The 19,270-nt window shown below is 37.6% G+C and overlaps 1 protein-coding gene across 1 annotated transcript in view; it reads left to right on the forward strand.

The window, feature by feature from the left end:
• The first annotated feature begins 5,264 nt into the window (after nt 1-5,264).
• FAR2 (fatty acyl CoA reductase 2) overlaps nt 5,265-19,270 on the forward strand; it is a 63,372-nt gene continuing 49,366 nt past the window's right edge. The window contains exon 1 of the mRNA XM_006895071.1: nt 5,265-5,453. Coding sequence (XP_006895133.1) covers nt 5,265-5,453 — 189 coding nt within the window. The remainder of the gene's footprint in view (nt 5,454-19,270) is intronic.

Genomic DNA, 19,270 nt, shown 5'->3' on the forward strand with positions numbered 1-19,270 from the left:
GTGACTCATAGTGACCCTATGTACAATAGTACTGAACTCTACCTTATCTTGAGCCAGTCTCACTGACTCTAACACATTTGCTGCTGATTCTGTTCCAACTCATGGTATTAAATCCTTCCCATGGAATTAAATCATTCCCAAACCTATACCATCCACTGTCTCTTAAGGTTACTGTTGCAATCACTCTGTCAATCAGTTTATTGAAGATCTTCTCTTTCATAACTCTTCTCTTATCCAAGCACAATATCGTTTGTAAGAGCAACTGGCTCTTCTTGGTAACATACTGAAAGTATGTGAGTTGAGGTCTCACCATTCTTGCTTTTAAGTAGCACTCTGGCTTCATTCTTCCAAGACAAATTTGCTTACTTTTCTGGAATCCCATGTATATTCACTATTCTTCACCAACACCACCGTTCAAAGCCATTAATTTCCTTTTTATCTTCTAGATCATTTCCCAACTTTCACATAGATAGAAAGCAATCAAAAATGTCATGGTTCAGGTCAGCTACAGTTAGTCTTTAAACTGACTCCATTCCTCTTTAGTATTTTCAAGAGCTTGAGAGCAGATTTGCCTAATGCATCATGTCATTTGATTTCTTGACTATTGCTTCCTTGGAAGTAAATTGTGGATATGAGTAAAATTGTAACAAAAAAGAGACATACAAATGAAAACTAAAGAAGGCCCTAGAACAATTGTTATTGGTAGAGGTAAAGGCTTTTTCCCCCCCACCCTGTAGAGCACAATTATCATGGTTTGATGGCATGATGTGTAAAGTGAAAACAAAAAGGTTTTCAGTTTGAATCTACTAACTGCTCCTCAGTGAAAAGATAGGCAGTCTTTTCCCTAAAGATTTACATCCTTGGAAGCCAATGCAGAATCGCTATGAGTTAGAATTGACTTGAAAACATGGTTTGGTTAGTTTGTTGATATATTTTTGTGGGAGAGCCTGTTTTATATTCACAATTAATATAGGAGGTAGGGGCCATTGCTATTGACATGCAGTTAACCATCCTACAGTGCTCAGAATAGCCTTCCAGAGCCAACTCTTTCATCATGATGATGTTAAAAATCCTAGTCAAGATTAACACTGAAAGGTCAAAAAGACCTTTTTCCTTTTTCAAAATATTTCTTTCTAATGAACATCCAAGATATTTGGATAAAGGTTTCTCCCTTGGATATTTAAATCCTAATGTTTTCTTTTCCAGAAGAAATTTTCAAAAGATATTTAAGGTCTCCTATATGCTGAAATCCCAGCAAGCACATACAATTTTACACAACTATCATGATTCAATATTCTTAACAATCTCATTTTACAACTAAAAGGAAAGTAAAAACTATACTCATGATTATAAAACTGGCAATCTATTTACAAATAAAAATAAAGAATCTAAAGTCTACATAAATGACAAAGTTTGAGCTGCTCACTGCTATTTTCAGTGTTTAGACTGTGCCTATAACAGAATAGGTATTTAATAATAATTGACATCAACTGACTCTCAAAGGTCCTTTCTTCTGTCCTTTATTTATTATTCAAGCATCAAGTATCTTTCCTTATATAAAATTATTTGGAGACTTATTATTCCATACATTGTTCAAGTGACTTGTCTCACAACATTTTACGTCAGCATGAGAGATAGGAAGTAATTTTTTGCTCTATTGGTTGTTGTTGCTATTGTTGATGATTGCCTTCAAGCATGATTCATAGTGACCCTATGAATAAAAGGCCTGAAGCCCCTCTACAACTATCGACATTTATCAAAGTTCATAGAGTTTCTAGAGCATATTATTTAGGAAGTGGATGTCACTCCTGCATCCAAATCTGTCATAGTATGTTATTGCTTTTATGTGCCATTGAGTTGCCTGAGATGTATATTTATTAGATAGACAAGAGATTGAGGTTATTAACAATTACAGCTACCCTGTGTATAGCAGCTCTGAACCCTTCCCTGTCCTGAACCAATCTCACTAATTCCGACACAGCAACCCTCATCACACCAGTTACTGTATCAATCCATCTTATCCAGGGTCTCCCTCTCCTGCACTATCCATCCACCCTTCTAAGCATGATGTCTTTCTCCAAGGACTGATCTCTCCTGGCCATGTGTCCAAAGTAAGTGAAGCAGAGCTTCAAAATACTAGCCTCCAAGGAGAGACTTGGATTCATCCTCTACAAAACAGACTGATTTGTTTTCTTGGCAGTCAATGGTATGTTTGAGACTCTTCTCTAGAACCATCACTCGAAGGCATCTATTCTTCTTCTGTCATCCGTAGTCATTGTCCAACTCTCTGAAGCATAACAAGTAATTGAGAATACCATGGCCTTGATTAGGTTCACCTTTGTATTTAAATTGACATTGTTGCTCTTCAGAACTCCATAGAGGTCCATGATAGCAGATTTCCCCAATGCAATTTGTCTTTTGATTTCCTGACTGCTGGTTGGCAGCACTATATTAGATGGAGAAGAGATTGAGGTTATTAACAATTTACAGTTTGCTCGGATCCACAATCTATCTTGGTAGTATGAGAATCTATGAAAAGGAAACCATGACCCAGTTAGCTGTTCTGCACATATTTGTCCTTCTAGAGTTGCATATACTCCAATACTGTTGTGATTGTTATGTTCCATTCTTCTTTCATTCTTAGTCATTGTCCAGTTCTCTGATGCATAGCAAGTAATTCTGATGGAAATGACTCAGTTGGTTTTGAGGTGCTTTTTTTAAATTCTTTCTAAGACACACACAGAGAAAAATAAAGCTTAATCAAAAATCTAAGATAGAAAATTTAAAATAAATGGGAAAATAAAATGTTAAGATGAAAAGTATAGCATGAGAAACAATAATAATAGCTTATCTTTTTTTCCAAAAGCTTTATGTGTTGACTCTTCTCATCTTTATCACAGAATTGTAATGTGGGTACTTTTGTTAGCCCCATTTTTCTGATGAGGGAGCTGAATCATAGAGATATGAATGATAGGCCCAAGTTTACATAGCTAATAAGTGCTGGAACTAAGATTTTATTTCAGTTAGTTTGGCTTAGAACATGAACATTGACTGCTTGCCAAACTTGATGACATCATTTTTCTGACCTTCAAGGCATGCAAGCCAAAAATCTTCCAAGTGCTAAATTCTTGGAAATGTTATTGGGTGAGTCTTAATATGAGCAAATAGTATTATGTATGCAATAACATCACACACACAAAAATTCATGTCATTATTTATTGTTCTGCACATGATCATAATGTGTTCTTCAAAATAAAACTTTTCAATAAACTTTCAATAAAAGTTTAAAGGAGTTTAAACAGTAACTTAGCAAACATTGCTAATATGATTTGAAACCCAATAAATTGCATTGAAGATTTGGTGTGAATTTATTTACTTCATAGCATTTGTAGCAGTCTGCAGTTCTCTTATGTATTTTCTTGCCCATATCACCAGCCTCCCCTGGCTAGTGTGAGAGCAAGAACTTTATCTTCTTTTTCATCTGTATCCTTTCAATGCTTAGCATAGATTGGGTATGGCAGGTGCTAAAAAAAATATTTCCTCATGACTAGAGACAATGGTGATTCAGTGACAAAGTTCTCCATGTGGAGACCAGGTTCATCTCCTGGCCTATGCACTGCAGGAGCTGCCACCACACATCTGCCGGCTTGGGAGTTGCTATGATGCTGAACTGGTTTCAGGTTCAGCAGAGCTTCTAAGAGTAATTAGGTCAACTGCTTGAGTAACAATAACAGCCAGTGAAGCTCTGCAAAACCATTCACAAAGGTTTGATAGCTCTGCGTGTGCTTGGAGTTACCATGAGTCAGGGGTTGACCAGATAGCAACTCACCACAAAAGCAAATACTTGAATCAATGAACAGTTAAAGGCAAAAATTCATTTCTGAGAACATAGCTTCAGTATTCTTAAAGTACATGTAATGGCTGTGGAAAGTTATTACTTCGTAAGGAGTTAGTGGTAGGGCTGTTTTGACTAAAGTTGAGGAAGCATGAATTTCACTCTTTCATTTATTTCCCCCTCTTCTTTATAAGCTCTACTATCAAGCCCAGCTCTCTGGAGGTTGTTTTGTTTTGTTTGGATTATGGGTTTGTTTTGTTTTCTCTTTTTCCTTAATTCCTGTCTTAACTTGCAGCTCGGGACTTGCTGCAGTCAACAGTGGACAGAAAGGAAAATGCTGAAGTGCAGGACTAGTTCAAGAATTCTCCTGTTGTTTACAGTCACCAGCATTTGACTTAAGCTTAAAAACAAAAATACTTCATGTTGCATTTCCAGAGCACGTGATACTTTTCATTAGGATTTTTAGGCTACATCCAGTTTCTCACTGTCAAAGTTTCACTTTCCCTATGAAACAGGTATGTTAATTGGGCAACCTAAACCAACGATTGTGCCCAAAGCTTGTAGAAAAGCCAGTGGTTCATAGTCTCATTTGTTCTGTCTGCTTTGCCCTTAACTACTGTAGTGTTTCAACCCCACGAATAGCATATGAACAAAGGGAAGACATCAACCCATTTCAAGCTCAAGGAAGGGAGAATAGCTTATTTACTTAATGATTGTGAAGACCAAGGACAGTTGGTTCAAGTGAAACTAGAAATTATTTGCTCAGATGTTTTATCTAAAGAAAAATTGCAAAAGAAATAATAATTACATCAGAAATGTTTTAAAAGATTGAAGACCATTCTACATTTTGGTCTCCCAGGTTGTGAGAACACGCCTACCTAGCCTTATCATTTACATTCTCATGACACTGAATTTCTTTTCTTTCTTCCATACAGAGCAGTGCTGTGTCACACTTCTAGTCGGTGCTCATACTCTTTGCCCTGTCTCAATGCCCTAATCTAACCTTTCTCGCTGCCTTCCTGCTTCAGCTCATAGGTCATCACCCCCAAGAGCACGCCCCAAATTCTCAGATCCTGCAAATCCTCTGTATCCCTTTGGTTTTGGACTCTCCATATTAAATTTAATGATCTATATGTGTCTACTTCTTTCATTAAACAATAGGTAATTTCTTTTACTTTTCCTCACAATTCCTAGCATAGGCTTGGGCATTTAAAGTAAGTTTAATAAATATTGATTGAAATAAAACGTGTCTTCAAAAAGGGTGCACTCATTCAACCAACCAATCTTCTACCCTCAGAACTCCTGGAAGCACCAGAAACATTTTCAATGTCTTTGCCTTTCAGAGCTACTAAGAATGAAATTGTTGGTTATTTTTCTTTATTTCTAGGAAAACTCTTTCTGAGCGCTAAAGAAGATAAAGGAAGGAAGCATGTCTATGATTTCAGCTTTCTATAGTGGCAAGTCCATTCTCATCACGGGGGCCACAGGCTTCATGGGCAAAGTGTTGATGGAGAAGCTGTTACGCACCAGCCCAAATCTGAAAACCATTTACATCCTTGTAAGACCCAAGGCTGGCCAGACCCTGCAGGAGAGGGTGTCACAGATCTTAAACAGTAAGGTAGGATTATGGGGAGGGCCTTGTATGATGGGCAATGTCTTGGAGCAAGATATTTACTACAATGTCCCCTTGTAGTCCCTAATTGCAAGTAGCAGGTAGAATGTAATAACTTTAAAAACAAAAAATAAACAAAAAAAACCCCTCACAATACCTAGGGGAGAAAAACTAAGATATCAACTTTAAACTATGCCCATTGGAATCTGTGGTATTGCCACTTAAGAGGTAAAAAAGTACTTAAACTCTGTGTACAGAGTGTGAGAGAAGTATGTATATTCTAAAAATTATTATGTAACACCCACAATAGTAAAATTCCCAGAGTGGAAACTCCAAACTTGAAGTTTGTCACAAATTAAATTATTCTCTGATTTTCACTCAGATTTAAAAGATGTCTGCCCCAAATCTTTGGGTACTCATCTATTATATTTTACTCCATTGTATTTGGAGTAGAGAAATTGCTAATAATACTTTCAGTTGCCTAAACTCCACAATATTTACCTATTATGTATTCTACCAGTGGAAAGTTGATATTCATATTACTATATGATTCCGTACATCCCTCTAAGAGTAAAAGCTTTGGAAATCAAATAGTATTCCTGTGAATTACCATTTTGTTAATATTGAACTCTATTAGTGTTGCTATGTGCCACTGAGTCTGCTATGACTCACAGCAAGCATATAAACCACAGACAGAGACTTTGCTCTATCCTGTGCCATCCTCACAATATTCACCATGATCAAGTTCATTATTGCAGTCATTGTGTCAATCATTATCATTCAGTGTCCTCTTGTTTTTTGCTGACCCTCCACCTACCTCAGCATGATATCTTTTCCCAAGAACTGGCCCCTTTTGACGACATAGCCAAATGATGTTTGACTAGATTTTACTATTCTTGCATCTGAGGAGCACTCGGATGGCATTTTCTCCATGATAAGACATGTTTGTGCTTTTGATAGTTCATGGGATGTGCTTGTGGCAGTTCACGGGATTTTCAGTACGGTTTCCCAGCACTCTAATTCTAAGACATCATGCTCTGGTGGCCTAGTGGGTATGGAATTGAACTGTCAACCCAAAGGCCAGCAGTTCAAATCTACTAGCTGCTTTATGGGAGAAAAGTGAGCTATGTCTCCTGTGTGATTTACAGCTTCTGAGTATCAACTGAAAGTTTGTTCAACTCAAGTTCAATAAGAGAATAAGAGGGAAGTACAGGTGTTCAAAATGCTTGTTGAGGGAGCCCTGGTGCCCTAGTGGGTAGAAAGTTATGTTGTTGTTGAGTACCATTGAGTTGCCCTCTGGAGGGTTTTCAGAAGCAGTTAACCACACAGGAGGAGATTGCCCATCCTTCTCTCATGGAGCAGGTAGTGGATTTGAACTGAATGCATTCTGGATAGCAGTGCAGCTTCTTGCCACTAGGCCACCAGAGCTAACAGTAAGTTTATTTTTTCAACAAATATTTATTAAGGATCTACTATGTATTGAGGAGGCATTAAAAAAAAAGATGCAAAGAATACACAGAGTCACTGATACATAAGGAATTGGCTGACACAGAAGAATTTCATGACACAACTTATGATCAAGAAGCAATGGTGGTGCTCACTTCAGCAGCACATATACCAAAATTAAAATGATACAATAGAAGATTAGCATGGCCCCTAAGCAAAGACGACACACAAATTCATTAAGTGCTCCATTTTAAGAATTTTTTTAAAGGAAAGAAATAGGAAATGGTGATGAAGGAGGAAGTTCAGGCTACTTTGAAGAACTTGGCAAAAATAAAGCCCCAGGAATTGATGGAATACCAGTTGACATATTTCAACAAACAGATGCTTCCCTGGATGTGCTCACCAGGTTGTGCCAAGAAGTCTAGCAGACAACTACTTGGCCAAGTGACTGGAAGAAATCCATATTTATTCCTATTTCTAAAAAAAGATGATCAGAGTATAGAAATTCTCAAATATCACAAATTTTATACACAAGCAAAACCCTGCTGAAGATTATTTAAAAAACACTGGAACAGTACATCAACAAAGAACTTCCAGAAGTGCAAGCTGTGTTTAGAAGAGGCTTTGGCAGTAGGAACATTATATATGCAATGTCAGATGGATCTTAGTTGAAAGCAAAGAGTACCAGAGGAGTGTCTATCCCTATGTCTACCTCAATTGACCATGTTTCATTGACTATGTATGCAAAGGTGTTTGACTGTGTGGATCACAACAAATTGTAGCTAATATTAAGAAGAATGAGAACTCCTGGTTGTGCTCGTGAGAAAGCTCTATTTGGACCAGGAATAAGTAATCAGAACAGAACAAGAAAACACTGCATTGTTCAAAATCAGGAAAAGAGTGAATCAGGCATACATCCTGTCTTCATATATTTTCAATGTATATGCAGAACAGATCATTTTAGCAGCTAGACTTTATGAGGAGGAGTGTGGCATCAGGATTGGAAGAAGATGCTTCAATTACCTGTGTTATTCTGATGATACAACATTGCTTGCCCAAACTGAGAAGGACCTGAAGCATTTACTGCAGAAGGTCAAGGACTGCAGTCTTCAATATGGATTGAAGCTCAGCATCAAGAAGACAAAGATTCTTACCATTAGGCCAATTGGCAGCACTGTGATTGAAGGAGAAAAGATTAAGATTGTTAACAATTTCAGCTTGCTCAGTTCCACAATCAACATTCTTGGCACCAGCAGTCAGGAAATCAAAAAAACAAATTGTACTGGAAAAATCTGCTGTCAAGGACCTCTCCAGAGTGCTGAAGAGCAACAATGTCAGTCTAGAGACTAAGATGTGCCTGATCCAGGCCCTGATCTTCACAATCACTTGCTACGCATTAGAGAGCTGGACAATGACTAAATATGGCAGAAAAAGAATCAATGCCTTTGAGTTGTGGTTCTTTAGAAGAGTCCTGCACAATTCCATAGACTGCAAAGAAAACAAACAAATTTGTCCTGGAGAAGGTAAAACCAAGTTGCTCCTCGAAAGCAAGAGTTTGGAAGTTCCTTCTGACATACTTTTGTCATGTTGCCAGGAAGGACTAGTCATTGGAGAAGGACACCATGCTTGGAAGGATGGAGTTACAGCACATGAGAAGAAGACCCTAGATAAGATGGATTGACAAAGTAACTGTTAATAAGGATTCTGTGTGTTTAATGGGCAGAGTGAGAAAGGCTCAGGATAGGACAAGTTTTAGAACTACTATGCATAAAGTTACTATGAGTTGCAGGCAACTTGCTGATACATAGCAACAACAACATGTGTTAAGGAGGGAGTTCTGGTAGACTAATGATAAGAAGTTGCACTGCCAACCCAAAGGCATGCAGTTCAGATCCATTTGTTGCTGTGCCAGAGAAAGAATTTCAATCTCCTCCAGTGTGATTTACTGCCTATGAAAATCCATAAAAACTCAGCTATGAGTCTGTTCCAATCTTATGGCACACAACAACAATAAGTGGTCTACTTGACATGGAGTTGTACTGGTAACCCACTGGCAGGCAATTCAAACCCATCACTTCTGAAGGAGAAAGATGGGCAGTGTCCCCCTGTGCAATTTACAGCCTCTGAAAACCTGTTGGAGGATGAGCTATGAGTCAGTCCCAGCTTGCCAGTATATAATTACAACTATGTGCTAAACAGTACAATGCTTGTAACACATGACAATGAAAGAATCTTTGCTTTGAAAGTTAGATGGGAGACAATTTGGTAGTAAATACGTTGATTTTGACAAATTGAAAACATTTAATAAGTTGGTGTATTATTTGTCAAACACAGATGGCTTCTAGTCTCACCAGTTCTTAAATTAGGAGACCATAAGAGCAAACAGTTACTAGGATCTGGAAGATTCTATGAGTATATATCCTTAAGCAATAATCTTGTATTAGAAAGTTTGCTGGGAGGGCTCTCTGGTGGCCTAGTGGCAAGAAACTGCACTGCAATCCCAGAGGTATGCCGTTCTAATCCACCAGATATTCTGCTGGAGAAGGAGGGGCAATCTCCTCCTGTGCCAGTCAGATCCAATTTGTAGTACACGCACAAAAAATAATTTTTTTAAAAAAAAGAAAGTTTGCTTGGATGTCCCACTGAAATAACTGAAACTGGACCTTCCTTTCTCTCCTCAAATCTTAAAAATTATCAGGTAAGGCAGGATGAACCAAATGACAACATTTACCAGGCTTGGAGCCCAGGCTGTCTGAAAATGTATCAAACAATAAAGAACTTGGGGTTATTTTTTTTTTTTTGTCATCTCACTCTTCTTTGAGCACAGAGGCTTGCAAATCTTGGTTACATTTAAAGGGGGAAAATATAAACATCAAATTTAAATGTTAATAGTAATATAAAGCTAAAACCAATAAATGACAACATAAGCAATGACACTTCCAAGTAAGTAAGGAGGCAATAAAAATTATACTTTTAAAATATCAAGTGGCACATGAAAATGTTTGTTATATGTTTTATTTCCAAAAAAAATACCACAGAAAGCCGTATATATTCTCTATCCTCTCAATTAATAACACTAAGTGCTAATTTGATCATGCATTGATTTTCCTGGAAGCATTTTCAAATTTATTCAATTATAATTAGGATGTTTTCCTTTCGTGATGAAGGGTAAAGTACTCTTTTTAATAGTGAAAAAATTAAGAAGAGTAATCTGCTTTGTGAATGATAGTGATATTCACTGGACTTCTTATGCTTATGGAGATTGTCCTGTCCCTAACAACATTGTATTTCAAGAAGGATCTAGAAATGACTTTTTTAACAATGAAAGCAACCCCATTTTTCCTCACCTTTTCATCTCTGGCATAAGAAAATGAAGATTCTCACAACTGGGCTGATTGACATTGTTGTGACAGATGGTGAAGAAGAGATAGAGATTGTTAACAGCTTTAAGTTGCTTCACTCCATAATCAACAATCTTGGTACCAGCAGCCAGGAAATCAAAAGATTTGTTAACTTAGAACATTTGAAGATGTTACCCTTAATTTAAATTTCATGGCAAATATTTGACTGTCTTTAATTTGTTTCCAATATGTATATCTATATATAACAACTATTTGTACGAAACTATTGCCTAGATTTCAAACTCTAAGAAAAATAAAGTAAAAGATGTGTTATATTGGGAAACTCTGCTATCAGACACCTCTCCAAAGTACTGAAGAGCAGTGATATCAGTCTGGAGGCTAAGGTGCGCCAGATACAGGCCATGGTCTTTGCAATTCCTTGCTATGCATCAGAGAACTGGACAATGACTAGGGAGGATAGAACAAGAACTGATGCCTTTGAATTGTGGTGTTGGAGAAGAGTATTGAATATACTATGAACTGCTAAGAGAACAATCAGGTTTGTCCTAGAGAGAGTGAAACCAAGCTACTCCTTTGAGGCAAGGATTCTGAAGCTTATTCTGACATACTTTGGATATGTTGCAAGGAGGGAACAGTCCTTGGAGAGGGGCATCGTGGTTCAGAGGGTGGAGGGACAGCACAGGAGATGAAGACCCTCAATAAGATAGATTGATTCAGTGACTGGAGTAGTGGGAATAGGTGTGTCAGAGATAATAAGACTGGCACAGAATAGAGCAGAGTTCAGAGCTGTTGTACATATAGGGTCGCTATGGGCCACAAGCAACTTGACAGCACACAATCATCAACAACAATCTGTTTTTTCCAAGTTTTCCAAATACAATTCCGTGAACATGCTTCACTTTTATACTAGTGATAATATTCATAATTTTAATATCTTTCTAAATAATAACATAATAAGGAAAAACCACCAGGGATTTTGAAAATTACATCATCAGAGGCAGTTCATTTTTCCTTCTGAAACTACTTCCAAAAATTAAATAATTATAGCTTTTCTTAGAAATATGGACACACATTTTCAGCATTATAGTCATAAACTACATTCGAGTTGTTGTTTGGTTTTGTTTTGGTTTTTTTTTTCACAAAATATGAGGAGTTTCTTAGGAAAAAAAGCTAGATTACATAGGTTGTGACATGAATGTGCTTTCCATTGGCCAGTGCTATTCATTTTGTGGTCTTAGGGTTTTTCCTCTTTAGCTGAACTCTCTCTTATTTGTGAGAAATGGTTATGAATATATCAGCTTTCCATTGTAGCAAAACAATATTTCTTTCATGTGTGTAATAATGGTTTAGAAAATTTTTGTCTTAAGGCTCTGCTTAAAAAAGAGATGCCTCCTGCTTTACTGTAAGAGATAATGAATTGTAAATAAATCAGTTTGTGCAGTTCAAAGAAAAGAAAGCATTTTTTTTGAGAAAAGGTATACTTTTTTTTCTTTTCTGTTACACATTTTCCTCCCTGTCTCTCCTTCCCCTCCCTCCCCACAAGTTAGCTTTTTTCTTTGGGAAAAAAGGTATATAGTCCCACCACCACCACTACTTTACTCTTATTCTGGACTTAAAAGAAAGCATTTTAAAAAAATGTTTCTTTTATATTAGTTTGCATTCAAAATTCTTCCTTGTGTTTCACACTTTCCTTCATTCACATTGCGTTTTATAGAATAACTCACACTCATTATGATTTATAAAATCAATTTACATAAAACTATACTCACCATTACCACATCTTTTCAGGTCCCAGGGATATTTCCCATTAGTTTTGTTTTTTGGGGTTTTTTTGATAAAGATTTACAGTCTAGGAAACTGTATGAGGCAGCTCCACTTTATATCAGAGGCTTGCTAATGAGTCAGAATTGACTTAAAAGCAAACAACAGTGTTGTAACCGTTTCTTTTTACAACAGTCACGTCTGAGTGTATCTATTAAGGCTCTTAAATCAGTGATAAGTTTTGCTGATTAACTACATAAGACACATCAGGTCACAACTGCAAAATGAAAACTCAAATAGTTGAAATTAGTTAATACAAATGTAGTTAATTAAGAATAATAATAAGAGTAGAATCTAAAAATGAAAAAAATTGCCCATTATGTTCATTAAGCAGACTTAGGGAAGGTTTCCAGGTATAGAATATCCTGTCTGATGCTACTCGGAAATAGATTTGTAAATAAAGACAGAGTTTGGCAAGTTGCACTGAATACTTCATGTGAGCTTCCCTGGAAAAATGTGGATTGCCCAATAAGCCCTCAGTTGCCCTGAGGAAAGATCCCTGGAGATCTCCAGGTCACGCGGGGCTACAGGCTGAGTCTTTCGTTGCCTACGTATGATTAGGGTTATGAGTAAACATGACAGACAACAGTAACATTTTCTAGAATATTTTATTAATCCTCTTCGGGGACTATCATCATTTATTCCTATGAGCTTTTAAAGTATGCTGGAACTAAATAACACCTGAGAAAAGGGCAATGGTGTCACATTGTGGAGGATGAAGACAGTTTTGGCAGCCAACAGACGGGATTTCGTTTTACACAGATGTCCCATTTTAATTTTTGAAGAATTTAACAGGGTTGACAAAAATACTTTCGTTCTCAGTTCAGGCCACCTCGTACAAAAGCTACTTGTTACTAGTTTCCAAATATGAATCTCTGATGGACATTAAAGATCCTGTGAAAGGTCTTTCTAAAATAAACTTATTTGGGAAAAGAAGGTTGTATTTTAAACTTCTAAAACTGAGTTTGTCTCATTACTATTTTTTTATTTTTCCTGACAATTTTATTACTCAACGAAAAAAGCAAAAGACCTCTGTGAATTTGGGATTACTACAAAGGATACCCTTGCCAGGAATTTAAAAGTCCCCTGATTAACAATGGTGCACTTTTAGAAGTTTTTAACAGGTCTTCATTTAGAGGCTTATTCAGCTCAGTTCAGCTGAGGGTTATCCAACTTCTCCCAAATGGGCTATTTCCTTTATCAAAAAACAAACAAACAAACAAACAAACAAAAAACCAAAAAAAACAACCCACACAAAACTACTAAACTACTTAGTTTCTGAGAGTATCCTGGGCCTGGGATACAGAAACAAAAGCAATTTGTAGACCTTACCTGATGAATCCTTAAACAGGAATCAAGTTGACTACATCTGTGAAAAGAGTCAATAAAGCAGCTCAGTATCAGCAGTCAAAATGAGCCAGGTGCTAGTTGTGGGCCTGATCACAGTGAAGTTCTAATTGAAGTTGAACAAAATGAGAACAAGTCTACATGAACCAAAATATGACCTTGAGACCACCCCACCTGAATGTTTAAAAAATAGACTTGATGCATTCAACACTAATGAACAAAGACCAGACCTGATGACGTGCAGGGCATCATTCATGAAGAAAGTAAGAGGTCAGGAAAGACAGACAGGAAAGAAATGAAACACCAAAACGGATGTCAGAAAAAACTCTGAAACTTATACTAGAATGTAAAAAAGGCAAAACAAGTGGAATAAATGCTGAGGTAGAGAGTTGAACAGAGTTCAAAGGGCAGCTCGAGAAAACAACATGTTATCATAAAATGTGCATAGAATTGGAATTAGAAAACCGAAAGAAGAACAGACTCAACATTTCTCAAAGTGAAGGAACTGAAGAACAAATTCGTCGAGTTGCAATACTGAAGGGTTCTATGAACAAAACATTGAATGATGCAGGAAGAATTAAGAGAAGATGGAAGGAATAGATAGAGATAGATGATAATGATAGATAGATAGATAGATAGATAGATAGATGATAGATAGATAGATAATAGATAGAGATTGTCACTGTACTAAATAAAGAAGAATTTATGGATATTGAACCTTCTCAAGGAGTAGGAGATAGTCAAGAACCAATATTAACAAAGGAAATTCAAACTGCACTGAAGATATTGGAAAATATAAGGCCTCAGGAATGGACAGAATATCAACTGAGGTATTTCAACAAACACATGCAGCCCTGGACATGCTTACCAGATCTGAACTATTCCTTACAATGTTAAGAAGTTTGGAAGACAGCTACCTGGCCAACTGACTGGAAGAGACTAATATTTGTTCTCATTCCAAGTACAGTTGATTGAACAGAGTGTAGAAATGAACAAACATTATCGTGTCCTATCTCCATGCCTTCTCAACCGGTATGCAGAGCAGATTATCCAAGAGGCTGGGCTCTATGAGGAGAATTGTGGCATCAGGATTGGTGGAAGATGTATTAACAATCTGCGTTATGCAGATGACACAACCCTGCTCGCTGAAACTGAGGAGGACCTCATGCACTTACTGCAGAGGGTCAAGGACTGCAGCCTTCAATATGGACTGAGGCTCACTGTCAAGAACTGCAGCCTTCAGTATGGACTGAGGCTCAATGTCAAGAAGACAAAAATTCTCACCACTGGACCAATCGGTAGCATCAGGATGGATGGCGAAGAGATTGAGATTGTTCAAAGCTTCAGTTTTCTTGGCTCCACGGTCAACACTTGGCACCAGCAGCCAGGAAATAAAAAAACGTATTGTGATGGGAAAGTCTGCTGTTAGGGACCTCTCTAAAGCACTCAAGAGCAACGGTGTCTCTCTGGAGACTCAGGTGTGCCTGATACAGGCCATGGTCTTTGCAATCACTTGTTATGCATCAGAGAGTTGGACAATGACTAGGGAGGATAGAAGGAGAATTGACGCCTTTGAGCTGTGGTGCTGGAGAAGAGTATTGAATGTTCCATGGACTGCCAAGAAAACAAACAGATTCAACCTACAGAGGGTTAAACCAGGCTGCTCCTTGGAGGCAAGGATTCTGGGGCTTCGTCTGACATACTTTGGACATGTTGTATGGAGAGACAGGTCCTTGGAGAGGGACATCATGCTTGGTAGGGTAGGGGGACAGCGCAGGAGGGAAAGACCCTCTATGAGGTGGATTGATTCAGTGACTGGGGTAATCGGGATGGGTGTGTCAGAGGCAATGCGGTGGCACAAGATAGAGCAGGGTTTAGGGCTGTTGTACATAGGTTCACTATGAGTCGCAAACAATTCGACGGCACATAACAACAACAACAACAATCATATACAAGAAAAATATTGCTGGAGGAAGATTACTTAAAATTTTCTAAAACAGTACATTGACAAGGAACCACCAGAAATTCAAGCTGGATTTAGAAGAGAATGGAGAATGAGCGATATCATTGCTAATGTTAAATGAATCTTAGCTAAAAGTAGAGAATATCAGAAGGATATTTACCTGTGTATTGTTGACTATGCAAAGACATCTAACTGCATGGATCGTTACAAATTATGGCTAACATTGAGGAAATGGGCATCTCGGATACTTAAATGAGCTCATAAGAAATCTATGCCTAGACCAACAAGATGTTGTTTGAACAGAGCAAGTGAAGACTGAATGATTGAAAATTAAAATAGGTCCTTTCTATGGAGATGGCACCGAAAATGAAGAAGGAAGGCCCTGTCCTTCCCGAAACTGAAGCCAAAGCAAAGGCATTAAAGGCCAGGAGGGGAGTCCTGGAGGGCATCCACAGCAAAAAAGAAGATCCACATGTCACCCACTTTCCAGCGGCCTAAGACACTGAGACTCTGAAGGTAGCCCATATACCCCCAGAAGAGCCCCCCAAGGAAAAACAAGATTGACCACTATGCCATCATCAAGCTTTCCCTGACCATTGAGTCAGCCATGAAAAGATAGATGATAACAACACACACTTGTGTTCATTGTAAATGTCAAGGTTAACAAGGATCAAGCCAAACAAGCTGTAAAGAAGCTCTATGACATTGATATGGCTACGGTCAATGAAAAGTCACTGAAGAAGGACAGAACCCAGTTCAGGCCAAGAAAGACGGTTTATTGAGGAGAAAATTCCAGGCAGGCTCTAAAGCAGAAACCAGCCCTTACTTAAACTGGAGTTTTGTATTGTTTTACAAGGAAATTGAGGAGTTAGATATTGGACAGCTGCTTGGTACCAGATAAGAGAGCAGGTTGGGAGTGGCGGATCGTTATTCCTGGGAAAAGGAGGAGGAGGAGTTTTGCAGCCCTAATGGAGATAAACAGAGTTGCAGCTGCTGCTTTGATCATTACTGTGGCTATTCAGAGAAAGGGAGGGAGAGCAGCTCTGCCGCCTGCCAGTCAACACTTCGATTAGGCCTGATGGAGAGAAGAAGGCCTATGTCTACATGCTCCTGACTGTGATGCTTTGGATGTTGTCAACAAAGTTGGGATCATCTCCACTGAGGCCAGCTGGCTAATTCTATATACAAATTTTTCTCTTTTTTAAAAAAAAACCAAAAAACAAACAAGACAGATGTGCATCAGGGCTCTCTATCTTTTTCTCCATACCTATTCAACCTCAATGTTGAGCAAGTAACTTGAGAAGCTGGACTCTGTGAATAAGAATGTAGCATAAGGATTGAAGAAAGGCTTGCCAACAACTTGCATTATGCAGAAGACACAATATTATTGCTTGTAGAAAGTGAGAAGACATAAAGCACTTTTTTAAAAAATGGAACGCTACAGGAATTTCTGTGTGATCCTTGCACAGGGTACATGCTAATCTTCTCTGTATCACTCCAATCTTAATGTATGTGCTTCTTAAGCGGGCACTGGAAGCACTTACTGAAGATCATAGACTGTAACAATGAGCTCAGGCATGCTGGAGTCATGAGAATGGCACAGAGTCATGAGAATGGCACAGGATAGGACAAGCTTTAGATCTATTGCTCCTGTTGTTATTGTTGTTGTTGATCGCCGTAGAGTCGAGCACAGCTCATAGTGACCCTATGAACAAAAGGCCTGAAACCTTTCATAACTATCAACATTTATCAAAGTTCATGGAGTTTCCAGACAACATTTTGTTTAGGAAGCAGATGAGTCTTAGTTGACCTGATGGTACCTAACTACAACAATCTCTCTTTCATTGTCTTTCTAATTGGTTTAGTTACTGACATGTCAATTTTCTTTTCTTTTAAGCACATGTTTTTCCTTAAAGGTATCAAGTTGCCTGTACACATTTCTCTTAAAGAGTTACCCAAGCCATATTAGAATAATTCACTTTAGAATAATTTGTCAGTCAGAATGAAATGACAGACATAATCAGAAACTTTAGGATGAACACACATGTGCACACAAAATGGCTTTCTCTTTTGCAGTTTTTAGAAGAGGAAAGAAGGTCACTGTTGTTAAAAAGGATTGATTAGGTCACATAAACTGCACTATAGCTTAAGACACTTAGCTATTTCCACACACAATAAAAATACTGAGCAAATTTTGGTAGGGTAGTGGGACTTTGTAACATCATTTTATTTGAAAAGAGCACTTTGATAAACTGCATAAAAATCTAAGAATTCCAAGAAAATGTTTCTTATTTTCTGACATCATGTTCCTAATCAGAGAAAAAAAAACATTTCTGTGATCATTGAAAGATAGCAACAGAGAAATGATATATGTAATTTAAACTTGTAACAAAGCTCAACCTTTCCCTTAGAACATTTGAAAATCCTCCCCTTAATTTGAGTTTCATGGAAAGTACTTCACTATCCTTAGTTTGTTTCCAGATATGTATAGCATCTATATATAGCAATGGTTTGTACATAACTATTGCCTAGATTTCAAATTCTAAGAAAATTCTGTCATGATATATTGTTTGGTTTTAAAAAACTATGGGTATGACTTCTGCACCACAGGGAATACATTTTGTCTGCTAAAGATCTGACAGTGGAAAGTGATTATTCAACACTTTATTATCTCCTTGAATAAAGAAATCATGAGTTTATACAGTGAGATGAAAGATGCTAAGCTCTTAAAACCTAACACAATTACTTTAAGTTCTTTACTGGTTTGTTTTCAAGGGTTTTTTTTTTAATGGAGTGAAAGTTATGTAAACCAGAACTAAAGATCTTGCAAATTTTCTCCTTTTGAAGGGGTGCAGTCTTAGCACTTTTCTATAGTTCATTTTAGTGAAATATATTTGAGTATTCCTCCTCTGAATAGTTTTGCCTCACATACCTTCCAGCTTTTATAACTTTTACTCTGGTGGCCTAGTGGGTGAGAAGTTGTGATGCCAACCCAAGTTTGACAATTTGAATCCACCAGCTACTTCACAGAAGATAGGCAGTCTCCTCTCACGTGATTTACAGCCTCTGAAAAGAGGGTCAATTATGAGTCCATTCTGATTCTACAGCAATTAGTTTATATTTTTAAGTGGTTTCATTTTTTAAATTCCATTTATTTTGTCTTTAATTTTAATTAATGACTCATATCATCAAAAGAAACCCTTAGCAAAGCAGATGTCCAACCAAGATCTCTTTGCCCATTTTGTCTTCTCTCATTATTAAATAAGTCTGTTTAGAACTATCTCAATTCACTTTGATAGTTAACACAGAGGACATATGGAAACACACCATGTACTTTTTCAGCAGAAATTATATGTGGTCTTATATCTCACAGACATAAAAGAGGTAGTAATAAAACGGTTTCAAGAATCGCTATGATTTTATTGCTATTCTTAGAGGTATTACTTTCAATTAATTCCACACCACTTCCTTTTCAAAGAAGTGGGGCCTATCCTTATTCATCTGAAAAAGGCTCAAGGAATTTATGAGCTAGCAAGAGTGTTGTAAGTTCTGAGTTTAATAATGGACATGAACCTTTAGAGTCCATTTTTCCTCCAAGTTGCACTCCTTAACCAGCTCTGGAGCTGGATGTGATAAAGGTGGTTCCCGGAGCTGTGTCAGATCCACCCAAGGAGCCAGTTAAGAGACGCAAGCTCCTGGGTCAGAATGCCTCGAAGTGGAGGGAAGGAATCAATTGTAGCCAGTTTCTAAAATTATCAGTGCCTATGCAATTTGAGAAACAGTGATTTGGATAATGCTTTGAGCATATTTAAAAGGCAAGTAGTCATAAGCAATTGTTCAGGTTAACATTCCTACTAGAGAGGTTCTCCTCATAGGTAATATGT

Source organism: Elephantulus edwardii, unplaced genomic scaffold (assembly GCF_000299155.1).
Source record: "Elephantulus edwardii isolate Elephantulus edwardi_28Jun2011 unplaced genomic scaffold, EleEdw1.0 scaffold00157, whole genome shotgun sequence".
Taxonomy (NCBI): domain Eukaryota; kingdom Metazoa; phylum Chordata; class Mammalia; order Macroscelidea; family Macroscelididae; genus Elephantulus; species Elephantulus edwardii.